The sequence below is a fragment of the Sinocyclocheilus grahami genome, unplaced genomic scaffold, assembly GCF_001515645.1.
Source record: "Sinocyclocheilus grahami isolate Dianchi unplaced genomic scaffold, SAMN03320097.WGS_v1.1 scaffold526.1, whole genome shotgun sequence".
NCBI classification, from domain to species: Eukaryota; Metazoa; Chordata; class Actinopteri; order Cypriniformes; family Cyprinidae; genus Sinocyclocheilus; species Sinocyclocheilus grahami.
The window spans coordinates 773,540-786,415 of NW_015505705.1; the positions used below are offsets into that span (position 1 = coordinate 773,540).

The 12,876-nt window shown below is 40.4% G+C and overlaps 1 protein-coding gene across 3 annotated transcripts in view; it reads left to right on the top strand.

Annotated features, from left to right (window-relative positions):
- Positions 1 to 1,789: 1,789 nt before the first annotated feature.
- The window catches only part of LOC107555184 (periostin-like), a 34,130-nt gene continuing 23,043 nt past the window's right edge, over positions 1,790 to 12,876 (top strand). For 2 of the 3 annotated variants that reach the window (XM_016237902.1, XM_016237903.1), the window contains exons 1-7: positions 1,790 to 1,984; positions 2,865 to 2,963; positions 8,522 to 8,586; positions 9,133 to 9,290; positions 9,500 to 9,664; positions 10,255 to 10,401; positions 10,569 to 10,710. In XM_016237902.1, coding sequence (XP_016093388.1) covers positions 1,866 to 1,984; positions 2,865 to 2,963; positions 8,522 to 8,586; positions 9,133 to 9,290; positions 9,500 to 9,664; positions 10,255 to 10,401; positions 10,569 to 10,710 — 895 coding nt within the window. In that variant the 5' untranslated portion in view covers positions 1,790 to 1,865. The remainder of the gene's footprint in view (positions 1,985 to 2,864; positions 2,964 to 8,521; positions 8,587 to 9,132; positions 9,291 to 9,499; positions 9,665 to 10,254; positions 10,402 to 10,568; positions 10,711 to 12,876) is intronic. The other variant, XM_016237901.1, reaches the window with a different exon arrangement.

The window sequence follows — 12,876 nt, forward strand, 5'->3', positions numbered from 1 at the left end:
ACTGTATTTTGGCTAGTCTTCAAATGTAGCTTGAACTTTAGCAGAAACTGAATTTCTTTTTCCACAATGGCTAAACACCCCCTGGCTCAGCCTGGCCTGCTACAGTAGCCACGCCCCAAACTCGCTGTTGGCTGCGCAGAGGTACGCAAATACATAAGTTGACAGGCAGGTAGGGCATCCTATCATTTGGTCCTGAGTAGGGCTGCACGATAAATCGCATGCGATATTTAACGCGCATCTTATCAGTAAAGCCGGTTCTGTAATCAGCGGTAAATCTCCATCACCTGCAGGCTTTCACATTGAGAAGCATTAACTACACAGAGCCGTTGTTCACTGACGAGCTGCGCAAAACCACGTTCATATTCGCGCGATTTATTGCGCAGCTTGTCAGTGAACAATGGCTCTGTGTAGTTAATGCTGCTCAATGTGAAAGCATGCAGGTGATGGAGATTTACCGCTGATTACAGAACCGGCTTTCTGACAAGATGCACATTAAATATTGCATGCAATTTATCGTGCAGCCCTAGTCCTGAGCCTTCCACAGAAGAAATATATATATATAGACTACTTTAATTACTGATTGCTATCAGGATGTGAAGAGACTTAAAGCAGCAATATGTAACTTTTGGCGCTCTAGCAGTTAATAAACAGAACTGCACACATCCCGCGGAAGAACATTCCAACCGGTGCTACTTCTCTAAGTTTATGTCTATGGCGATTCATACAGGTATGTGTTACTCCGCAGCGGTGACGACCCGACCAGCCAACAATAGTCCAAATATAAGTACTTATTATAAGTGTACCGTAGTGATTCGGAATAAGACAAAAACGCGGTTTGGAAGATGAATTCATGATGTACTCGCTCATTATATACATTTTTAAAATTTTGAACACAGAAAAAGTTAAATAGTGCTGCTTTAAGGGACTTAATGATAAAACCCTTTACTCTCTTTACCATTAAAGTACGCTGATCTGCAGCAAAATGCAATTAATTTTTGTCATTTGTGTACTGCTAGGACTCCACCACTAGGGGTAGATGCACACACAGGGTTAAAACAGACATAAATTAATGATCACAGTTTGTAAACCTGTGTTTTCTGACACTAATTCAGATCCCTTCCACTATTATTCCCATCCTCTGTTCACTTTTTGCCCCACTCACCTTTCCATGCCAGACAGCATGACATAAATGCAGATGAGATTCTTGGGAGCTTTTAAAACGTTCCTTTGACTTGTCCAAAGGCCTGCCCGAGGCCTGAACCACGAGCTCCAGCTTAAAACTGCCAGAATCCAGATACGGACAGCAGCCCGGTGATAAAGAAACTGGCAGGAGATTGAACAGTTACAGTAAAATTAGACTTCATCTTTTCATCTGATTTCCCAGTATCACTCTGCAGATGATGAACAACCTTTTTCCGAGGACAAACCAACAGAGCACCTGAGAAAATGTTGGTGTAATTTAATAATGAAGCTTTGTTCTGTCAGTTATAAAGATTTATACTGAGCTGTAGTGATAAAAATGTGCATAAATGAATCTAAAACATTTAGCATATAATGTGGATATTTTATATGTAATGCACCTAAAACTTTCCAGATGGTCATACCATTGTAAGACCCTCCGACTCTCTTCTTTCTGTCTCCATAATTGTAGAAGGTCCTTCTTAGGCGTGCAGGGTTCTCATGGAGGGGGCGGATCCATAGGAAGCAGGTTGATTCTCTCTCTGTATTAATCTCCATCAGTGTGTCATTGTGTGTGTTTGAGACAGAAAGAGAAGGGGAGGGCTGCTATAAAGGCCGGTTCCCTGTTGCTCGCTCCCATTCCTTCTATTTTTTCAGTGGGTTTGATCTGCAGGGGATACTTCAGTATGATACTCCTGTTTACAGCCACCTTTACCATCCTGGTGCTGTCCTCCCTGGACCAGGTGGAGTCTTCAGCGTATGACAAGATAGTCACGCACAGTCGCATCAGGGCTAAGAATGAAGGGTAAGGGTTGACTGTTTTAAGGGTTCACCTTTGCTGGCTGGGAACAAGGTGGTCAGTTTTGTTAACATTGTTGATGTTATCAAATGTAGAATTACTTATTGAAAATAAGTAATTCTACATAAAATAATTTTGCACCATTTCTTGGTTACTAATCAAGTATGAAAATCTGTGAAATGTACTATTTGAACTTGTGTAAATCCTGATGCTTTTTTGTCTTTCATTTAGATTATGCAGATATGTAATATTTTTAATGAAAAAAAATGTATCAGCTTGCAAAAGGAGATTAAGTTGTATTAAAATTAAAAAAAGAGAAAATACAAAAGTAGCATTTTCACTAGGAGTCTCAAACTCCCACTGTATTATATATTAAGTTTATCTTATATACAGTATGAATCTATGTTCATTTAAATAATATATTTATAAATACAAGTATGTTGTTGCAGTTTAAAAAACTATGTGCATGTAATTAAAACTGAAAAATTACATTTAAATATACAGTATGTATATGTGTGTATATATATATATATATATATATATATATATATATATATATATATATATATATATATATATATATATATCTGCAGTCTGCATCTATCTATTTTACAATTTCAGAAATCTGTCATCAACATAATTAAACAATGCTGAATATTTTAATCTATTTTATTTATTAACCATACATTTATTTCTAAACATAAATGGACTAAATAGCAATTATCACTTTGTTCAGTCAGCTATTTAAAGCAATTTGTCAGGACTTCTACATAATCACCTGCCTAACTGAACACCCTGTGGCCTGTACGTCTGTCATGTATGAAGTTATTAAGCATCCCTAGAAGGTTTTTTGTAATGTATATGCTCCCTCTGCTCTCTTTTCCAGGCCCAATGTGTGCGCTTTGCAGCAGGTCATGGGCACCAAGAAAAAGTACTTCAGCACATGCAGGAACTGGTACAACAAATCCATCTGTGGCAAAAAGGCGTAAGTCATCCATTGATTTTCACTCTGACCCTCTCTGCTTTAGCCAGGTTTCTACCCATGGTCTCTTTAAAGGTCACAGGTCACTGTGATACAGTGCCTATGGTTCTGAAGGTGAAGGAGGGTCATGTTGGTGATGGATTACATTGGTGATGGCTTGTTCGGTGCTGTAGGGTGTGTTCAGGGAAAGTGAATGAAGCAGAAGCATTTGAAGCTGTTTTGTACTCTTCATACAGATCTGTTTTGTTTTCATTGTTTTGCATTAGTAATGGTTCAAAACAGTTGGATTTTTGCCAAAAAAAGCTGGTCCACAACATAAATACTCCCTAGAGCAATATGATTTATGATACAAAAACGTATTACACTTTGGAGCTCTTCTCCCAGCTTGCAGCAGGAAGAAACAACAGTTGTCAGCCGAGTGCATCTTACTGTACTTGTTTATGGCAGATTAACCGCAGTTCATGTGCATTGACTATGACTTGACATCTGACATCTGTTTTCTCCTCAAATGCCACACTAATTTACTGCATGTTCACTGAGAGGATGATGTAAGCGTGTTTCTGGGCTCTGTGAGACCGTGATGGAGGCCTCAGGAACTGGTGACTAGTAATTGGCAGGCAAAACTTTTAAGGTTCAACTCATCCTTTCCACTGGCAGAGATCTGTTGTGTGTGTGAAAGAAAAGAGAAAAACGTCTGTGTTTGGTTGTGCAGGTTTTTTCTGTCATTCTCTTTTTTTTTTTTTTTTTTGATCTTAGGCATCTCCATATGTTCGGTTTCCATGTTTTATGGGGACATTCCATAGACGTAATGGTTTTTATACTGTACAAATTTTATTTTCTATCCTCTTCTCCTAACCCTAGCCCTCACACAAAACTTTCTGCGCTTTAGATTAAAAAAAAAATAAAATAATAATAATAATAATAATAATTTTGTATGATTTATAAGCTGTTTTCCTCATGGGACCAAAAATGTCCCCACAAGATCCAAATTTACTGGTATTACTATACTTCCCCATAATGTAGGGAATACCAGGTACACACACACTCACACACACACACGTTTTATTAGCTATCTAAATGGGGACATTACATAGACTTCTATTGTTTTTATATACAGATAGTTATACACTTTTTAACCTAAACCCACCTCTACCCCCTAACCCTACCCCTCACAGAAAACCTTCTGCATTTTTACAATTTCAAAAAACTTTGTTTACCTTATTTGTATACCAGTTTTACAAATGAGGACATCCCCAAATGGAGGTTTTGGCGATTTTGTCAGGTTTTTCTCTCTCTCTCTCGCTCGCACACACACACACACAGGTTTGTTTTTGTGAATTGTGGGGACTCTCCATAGGCGTAACGGTTTTTATACTGTACAAACCATATTTTCTATTGCCCTACACCAACCCTACACCTAAACCTACCCCTTACAGGAAACATTCTACATTTTTAGATTAAAAAAACTAATTCTGAATGATTTATAAGCCTTTTGAAATATGGGGACACTCAAAATGTCCTCAATGTCATACCCATGTCATTATACAAATTTGTGTCCTCATAAATCACAAAAACGCGCGCACACGCAAATTGATACTAGTCAAAAGTTTGGAATAATTATTTTTTTATGTTTTTGAAAGTGGTCTCTTATCTTCACAAAGTCTGCATTTATTTGACCAAAAAATATAGAATAACAGTAATTCTCACGTGTATGCTCCTGTTTGTCCTTATTTGGTTTGGTTCCTGTTCTCATTATTAGTAGTCACCTGTTCCTTGTTATTAGTTATCCTCCTCACCTGTCTGCCCCTCGTTATCTGCCCTATTTGAGTTCTAGCCCGTTCTGTTCTCCCTTGTCTGGAATCGTTGATGTCAACCTTTACTATGTGTGTTTTCCTGTTTCCCTGGATATTATTAAAGATAGTATGTTTGAATTGGACTTGGTTCGCCGCCCTAGCTCGCCTGGATCTCCCGTTCGTGGAGTATGCGTGGGAGTTCTGCGGGATCGCCGCGAGTACGGCATTAGACGATGCCATGCTCAACTCGCTGTGCTGGATCGGGGCTAATTACCATCGCCCCCGTGGACCTCCCAGACATCACTGGAGTAAGCTGGAGGGAAGGGTCCTCCGGTGCCACTGACTCAAGCCTGCTGGCCGCCGCTGACTCGGTGCTCTTGGACATGGCGCTACCTCCAGAGTTCTCGACTCCTACCCTCACCCCAGAATCCGCTCCAGAAAGTTCGTCTCCGGAGTCTCCTTCGCCTCTGCTGGTCCCGTCCAGCCCTCCTTCATCTCCTGAGTCCCCAGAGTTAGCCACCCCTGCTCCTCCAGAGCGCCCTCCAGCGCCCACTCCTCCAGAGCACCTTCCAGTGCCCGCTCCTCCAGAGCGCCCCCCAGAATTCCTAATTTTCCCCAAGAAATTTTTTGGGGGGGGGGGACATATGCCCATGGCCGAGCCGGCTAAGGTCACGGAGGATCCGCCTTGGCCTCCTGAGTCCCTTGCTCTGCCATGGCCCCCTGAGCTGCCTGCTCCGCCATGGCCCCCTGAGCTGCCTGCTCCGCCATAGCTTCCTGGTCTGCCTTCTCCACCATGGCCCCCTGAACTGCCTGCTCCGCCATGGTGCCCCGAACTGCCTGTTCCGCCATGGCCCCCCGCACTGTCCGATCCGCCATGGCCTCCCGAGTCCCCTGATCCGTCATGGCTCCTCAGACTGCCTGATCCGCCCTGGAGGCCTTCCCTGTGTCCCTGTCTTGCACCAGCCTCCAGGGCGCCCAACCCCTCCTCCCCGGTGGTATTGTTACGACGCGGGATGCGCAATCCGGGAGGGGGGAGTAATGTCACATGTATGCTCCTGTTTGTCCTTATTTGGTTTGGGTCCTGTTCTCATTATTAGTAGTCACCTGTTCCTTGTTATTAGTTATCCTCCCCACCTGTCTACCCCTCGTTATCTGCCCTACTTGAGTTCTAGCCCGTTCTGTTCTCCCTTGTCTGGAATTGTTGATGTCAACCCTTGCTACATGATTTTTGAACCCTTGCTGTTTCCCTGGATATTATTAAAGATTTTATGTTTGAATTGGACTCTGCGTCTCCTCGTTCCTCGCTCCGTGCTCCTCACAGTAGCAAACCGTGACAGTAATATTGTGAAATATGATTACAGTTTAAAATAATTGTTTTCTATTTTAATATATTTTAAAATGTAATTTATTCCTGTGATGGAAAAGCTGAATTTTTCAGTAAATGTTCAGTGAATTCTTCAGTGTCACGGGATCATTCTAATATGCTGATTTGGTTGTTATTAATTATATTTTTCTTTATAATATTTTTTATAATATTTATATTATTTACTTTATAATACTTTAGTTTTATGTTTTATCTAATGCAGTACAGTACATTCATGTATTTTAAATGTGATTGTCCAGTTGTACTATTCTACAATTTGTATGGGTGTAGTCTCAGTACATTTGGTTGTGTGTGTGTGTGTTTAATCATGCAGCAAGATGTCCAGGAATCTAAAGGACTGATTCTTCTTCATAGCTGTAGTCTTCAGACATACATTGATTTTGGAAGAGAGAAACCAAATAAAATATTCTCAGCTCCTTTTTTAAAGATTTAAATTATTTTATAACCGTTGCCTTCAGTTTAACCTTTTCATGAGAGACTTATAGAGAATTATAAAGAATTACAATGAGCCTCCTGTGAACTTTAATCAATCTCCTGTGAGATATATGATACAGCTCAATTCTCATCCTTTTTCTGCATTTCATCCTGCATATATGGCTGCTGCCTCTCTGGTCGCTATAGGAAACATGAAATCAATTTTGAATGTGTCTACTGGGAGGTCAATAATAAAAACACAAAACACCCCTGCACAGTGTCTCCCCCAGTGCCCCCTGACTAAACTCTGGGCAGCAGTAGGTCCAGAGCTGCCCAGCTTGCTGTCTCTCCTCTGGCCACATTGGGGGAAGTTTGAGTCAGACCTCTCTCAGGGGTCCTGCTGGTTTTCTTTTTCCTTCCTTAGCTGACACTGGGAACATTGTTCAGTGTCAGGGGATGAGCTCCTCCACAGCTGCAATGTCTGTGCCTCCAGACGCTATCATGATGATAAAAAAGAGCAATAGAGCGAATTTTGATCTGTGCAGTGTCAGGTGCTTGCTTCCAACCATACTGCTGTCTGACAAACAGCAGGCCTACATGGCATGATAATTCTCAAAACCACAGATCTCTCCCTAAAACCAATGAGGAACGACATTAGTCATGGGAGAGTTACATGCACGCCATCTGCAGACAGCTGTTTGAAAGCCTCTTTGCTCGCTTTTAATGTATTAGAACAGCTTTTAGGCCAGTGGCCAACATTCAAATTAGTGTTTACTCTTAATAAACATCTAAAAAGATTTTAAACTATATTTAAATGTAAATAAAATAAAAATTGTTTATACAAATCAAGATATTTAGCATGGAATGTAGATTTTGTTTTCTTTACCAGCCTTTTCCCACATACTATATGTTTGGAAGAATTATGTTGTTGTTGTTTTTGTTTTTTACTACATGGCAGTTCACTTTGATATCTCAGTTGTTTCTTCTAGACCTCATTGAGATTAAATGACGTGCAAATTGAGAAATGTTGAAAATTATTTTTTTTATCTTTTTCTTTCCATGAGGAAAAGGCTCCAAATGTGTCTCCTCTCAAGTTTCAGGAGAGACCTCTACTGGACTTAGATTTGCCAAACTACAAGTCTGGCATCAAAAGTTAAGAGATTTCAGTTTAAACTCGGGAATTTGTACTTGAAAAAAGGCTTTTTGTAAATTTGTCTGCTACTTTCTCATTTGTATCAGATTTTACATTCCCTAAGGAATATAATGAGAAACATCTAAAACAAAGTTGATACTTGCATGAAATGTAACTGAGACCACCTGAGCCACCTTTTGAGCAATAAAACTTTTCTTCTGAGAGCACCTATCAACCTGTACGCTCATGATGTGTTCAATAAACTGCTGGAACACTTCAAATTTTTCCCCACTGCATGCCAGGTCTATAGAGATACCATTACTGTTAAAAAATAAACATACTGTCAAAACCGCCCAGAGACAAGTGACCTCACATGTTGCAGACAGTATGCTTTCTCTGTCAGGGCTGGCTCAGATTTTAGTTGTTACCCTATAATATTGTTACATTTATGAGGATTGGCTAATGAGATAATACTGATCAAATATATTGATTCCAGCAGTTTGAGACAATTCAGTTTTTAAAACTGCAAAAATGTTGGGGGAAAAACACTAAATGAATAACAAAAGTCCAGATGGTTGAACAAACATGTTTCATATGAAAAAGACGCATCTAAATATTTAAAAATGAACAAGACATGCTTAAATAATTAATCACGTGAGTTTTCAGGACTTAATATGAACAAAATGTCAGTTCCTTCCATTTTATATCAATGGAACAAATTTGGTAAGAATAAAATATTTTAAATTCTATAGCTACCAAAGACAGTTATCATCTCAGCAACATCATTTGAATATTAAGTTTATGATACTGTTTTAATATTTTGACTCTTTCTATGCAGGGTGGTCTTATATGAATGCTGTCCAGGTTATATGAAGTTAGATGGGAAGCGTGGGTGCCCCGCAGGTCAGTATTCATTCATTCCATCAATAGAAATATTACGTAGTATTTTATATTTTCTTATGAGCTTGCTAGTCTGAGTGGTTGTTGGAACATTGCTATATGCTTGAGTGTTCTGAATCGTAACTATGGTAATTTTACAGTATTTTTGCCAAGCAGCATGATTTGCGGTTTCATCGTGTCTGTAGTGCGCATGCCCAAGGTTAATACATATGATTATGTTTACTGCTAAATTGTTAATCATCAACAATTATCACGCATTTGACTTCAGTTTGAGGTCATGCTTATATTAAATGTTAGGTTACTCATTGGCTACGAGTTCAGTGGAGGAGAACATTAGCTTTTGTTCTCTAAACAAAATCCAGACCCAGCTGTCTGTACTTATACATGAGTTTAATGAGCCACAACTAGTCTTGAACAAGAACTCGAGCTTCGCATCATGTGAAAGGAGCCTGAGTTTGGAATATGTACTGTTTTGTAACTCTATACTGAATCTAAACTGTGCATGAGACACTTTTGTTTATTTCTTTTCAATTTTGCTCCATCACCCAGTGGCTCCTATTGACACTGTGTACGGCACCCTGGATCTGGTGCAAGCCAAGATCACCCAACGATACTCCGATCAATCCAAACTGAGGGAAGAACTCGATGGAGCGGGATCTTATACAATGTTTGCACCCAATGACGATGCCTGGGAAGAGTTAGATCCTGTGAGTCAAATCCCTGCCACGTTATAATTCATTCGAGCTGCAGTATTTGCATGCTATGTTTAAATCGGTGATCAAATGTCCATGTTATTATTAAGTGAAGCACTGAATGGAACTTATTAAAAAGAAATAAATTGAGGAATATGCCGTCATGCCGTCTTCTTTCCCCAGTGCAAAGCTCTGACATTTTAGCGTTGATTCTCTATTTCCAGGCATCAAAAGCTGCCTTGGTCAGCAGTGGAAACACTGAGCTTTACAATGCACTCCACTATCACATGGTCAACAAACGTCTTCTCACCAAGGACCTGAAGAATGATATGACCCTAGAGTCCATGTATAACAAACAAGGCCTCTATATCAATCATTACTCAAATGGAGTATGTTTCTATTTTCTTCAAATTAATTGTGTGTATGAAACAGTGTTATTTAAGTATTATTTATGTTATAGTATTTATAAATGTTTGGAATGAGCTTGTTTTAAGATATATGTTAAGTTTTAATTTAATTTAATTCATGTTTTAGTCATTTTGTTTTGTGCTTTTGTCATTTTTATTTATTTTTTATTTTTATTTAGTTGAGCTAATTTATTTTTATTTCAGTTTTTGTTGCAGTAATTATATTAGTTTGGCTTAAGCTTATTTTGTTTTTATTTTACAAGATTTAAAATTTTATTTCAGATTTATTACATCAACAAAAATATTTTTAGTTTTAGTTAACAATTACACTTGTTTGCACCTGTAAGATTGTGCCATTACTTACCCTCATGTCTTTCCAAACCTGTAAAACTCTCCTTCATCTGTGGAGCACAAAAGATATTTAGATATATATAAAAAGAAATATAGACCAATAGAGTCCAAAACAACATTATTTGGATACCATAAAAAAACTCTTTATTTATGAATGTTTGGATGAACTATCCTCAACTACAGTTTTAAAGTCACTAAACTCTTTTTCAACAATGTTGCAGGTTGTCACTGTGAACTGTGCCAGGATCATTCATGCAAACCAGGTGGCCACTAATGGAGTTGTGCATGTCATTGATCGGATCATCAGCGTCATAAGTCAAACGATCAAGGACGTGATCGAAACCAATGATGACCTGGCTTCACTGAACGTATGTGTGATTATACCTGTGGTTTTGGAAATGAATATGACCAAAACTCTTTGGAAGCTTTCTGAATAGCCATCTATCCATCACAGATGAAAAAACATTCCTCAGCAGGGACATATGAATTCATAGAATTATCTTGGAAAACGTTTAGTTTTTTATGTCTTTTATAGACAGTTGCTTTGAGATCGGGTCTCCAGGGTCAACTGGGAGAGCCCGGACACTACACACTTTTTGCTCCAACCAACGAGGCCTTTGAAAAACTAGACAGTGATGTGCTGGAAAGACTTATGAGTGACACAACTGTACTTCAAGGTAAACATAGATCACAACCACAGAACATCATTTAGACAGTATAAAGGAAAGGATTTGTGTTGAGGTTGAAGGAGTCTTTATGCACTACAAAGATAGTAACAATACTGTTACTGTGGTTTCATCACTAAGTAAAGTTCAGTGCAAAAGTTTGGAGTCTGTAAGGTTTCTTTTTTTTTTTTGCAGAGAAAATAGTTTTATTCAGCAAATGTGCATTACATTTATCAAAAGTGACAGTAAAGGTTTTTATGTTTCCAAAGATTTCTATTTCAGATAAATTCGGTGCTTTTGAACTATATATTAAACAAAGAATCCTGAAAAAAAGAAATGTATCACTGTTTCCACAAAAATATTTAGCAGCACAACCATTTCAACAATAATAATCAGCATATTAGAATGATTTTTAAAGGATCATGTGACACTGAAGACTGGAGTAATGATGCTAAAAATTAAGCTTTGCCATCACAGGAATAAATTACATTTTAAAATATATTCAAATAGAAAGCAGTTATTTTATATTGCAATTGGTGTGGTTAGCATAAAATAATTCATTCAAAAACATTAAGTAAACTGGTCACAAACTTTTGAACGGCATTGTATGTGTGCACAAAGCATGCACAGGATGAAATAATCACCTTCAAAGATTTGAAAGACTAGTAGCCTCATGTTTTAAAGAAACTCCACAAATACAGTCCAATCCAAGCAGTGGCACATTCTCAGACGGCGGGCAAACAGCAGATCTGGCCGCAGCCACATGGAGATCCAAGTTTGGTCAAGACCTCTAATGGTTCCTGATGGGAAATGTTTAGATGCTGAATAATACTTCATCTGATTCTGGTGAAAAAGATCGTAAGTGTTGTAACAGACAAAATCTGTTTTCTCCATGAAAAGAGAAGATGGTCTCATTACAAATCTTATCTGTGTGATCTTTTAGATGACTGATATTATCATTATAGCAAAAGCATTAAAATGACCTCTATTCAAAAGCAAAGACTAGCTTTGAAGTAAACATTCAGTTCCCTTTCAGTCAGTCACGTTCTACGTTACGTCAGTCGTGACTGACGAATTGGGATCTCGCCCGAGAGCCCAGCGCGGGTATAAAAGGAGAGCGCGTGCAAACACACATCAGCTTTTCGCTTCGGAGCCGAGCCTTTTCAGGACGAATCTCCGCGAGTGTTTGGAAGAAACAGCTGGCGTTGGTGTTACGGCGCGTCAGCGGGGGTTGCCATTCAGTGCTGCTCATCTTCGGCGTGCTGCAGCTGCCATTCTGCGGTCTCGCCGCGACCTCCCCTGGGCACTTCAGCACTCTCTCTAAAAGAGTGTTTCCTTTTTTTCCTAAAAGAGCAAATGTCTAAAAGAGCTCCACGAGCGACGGGCGTCTTTTTAAAGATGGCTTCCCGCTTGTGCGTTTCTGGATGCGGTCGTTTCCTGTCTCCATCTGATGGTCATGATCGCTGCCTCTCGTGCCTGGGCTTACAGCACACTGAAGCAGCGCTCATGGATGAGTCATGTTCTCAGTGTGGGAATTAAAGGGGGGGTATCCCCCTTGCCATCCCCCACTCTAGCTCTTCCGGTTCTCGGAGGGCTACTTCGGTTCATGGTCAGGGAGACCTGAGGGTTACAGTGAGAGCTTCCCCGTCGAGTACGTCTCCGCGGGCCTCTCATTCCTCAAGCATGGCGCACCACCTGGGGTTTCCAGACGAGTGTGCTGGGCCTTCGAACAGGGCGGGGTCCAGCATCTTGTGTGGGACACAGGCAGAGGACAGGATGTCGATCGTTGCATCGGAGGGCGAGCTAAGCTCTGAAGATGAGGATTCGGCTGCGCTGCCACCGTCAGGTAGAGTGGCGTTGCCCGAGTCAGATCCAGAGCTGTATGCTTTCCTAGGCCGCCGAGAGTGTTGGGCTGCACTGGAGGCCTCCTCCTTCTCCCGAACGCTCGAGGCTGGATGATTGGTTCCTGGGGGCGCAGGCCGGGCATCGGCAGCCGCCTCCGGTTCCATTTTTCCCGGAAGTGCATGAGGAGGGTACAAAGTCTTGGAAGGCACCTTTTTCTGCCCGAAACAGACTTGGTGCCTCCTCCGTCCTCACCACCCTCGACGGGGGGGCGGCCCAAGGGTATGTGGACATCCCTCCGGTCGAGCGCGCGATTGCCATGCAGCTCTGCCCGCA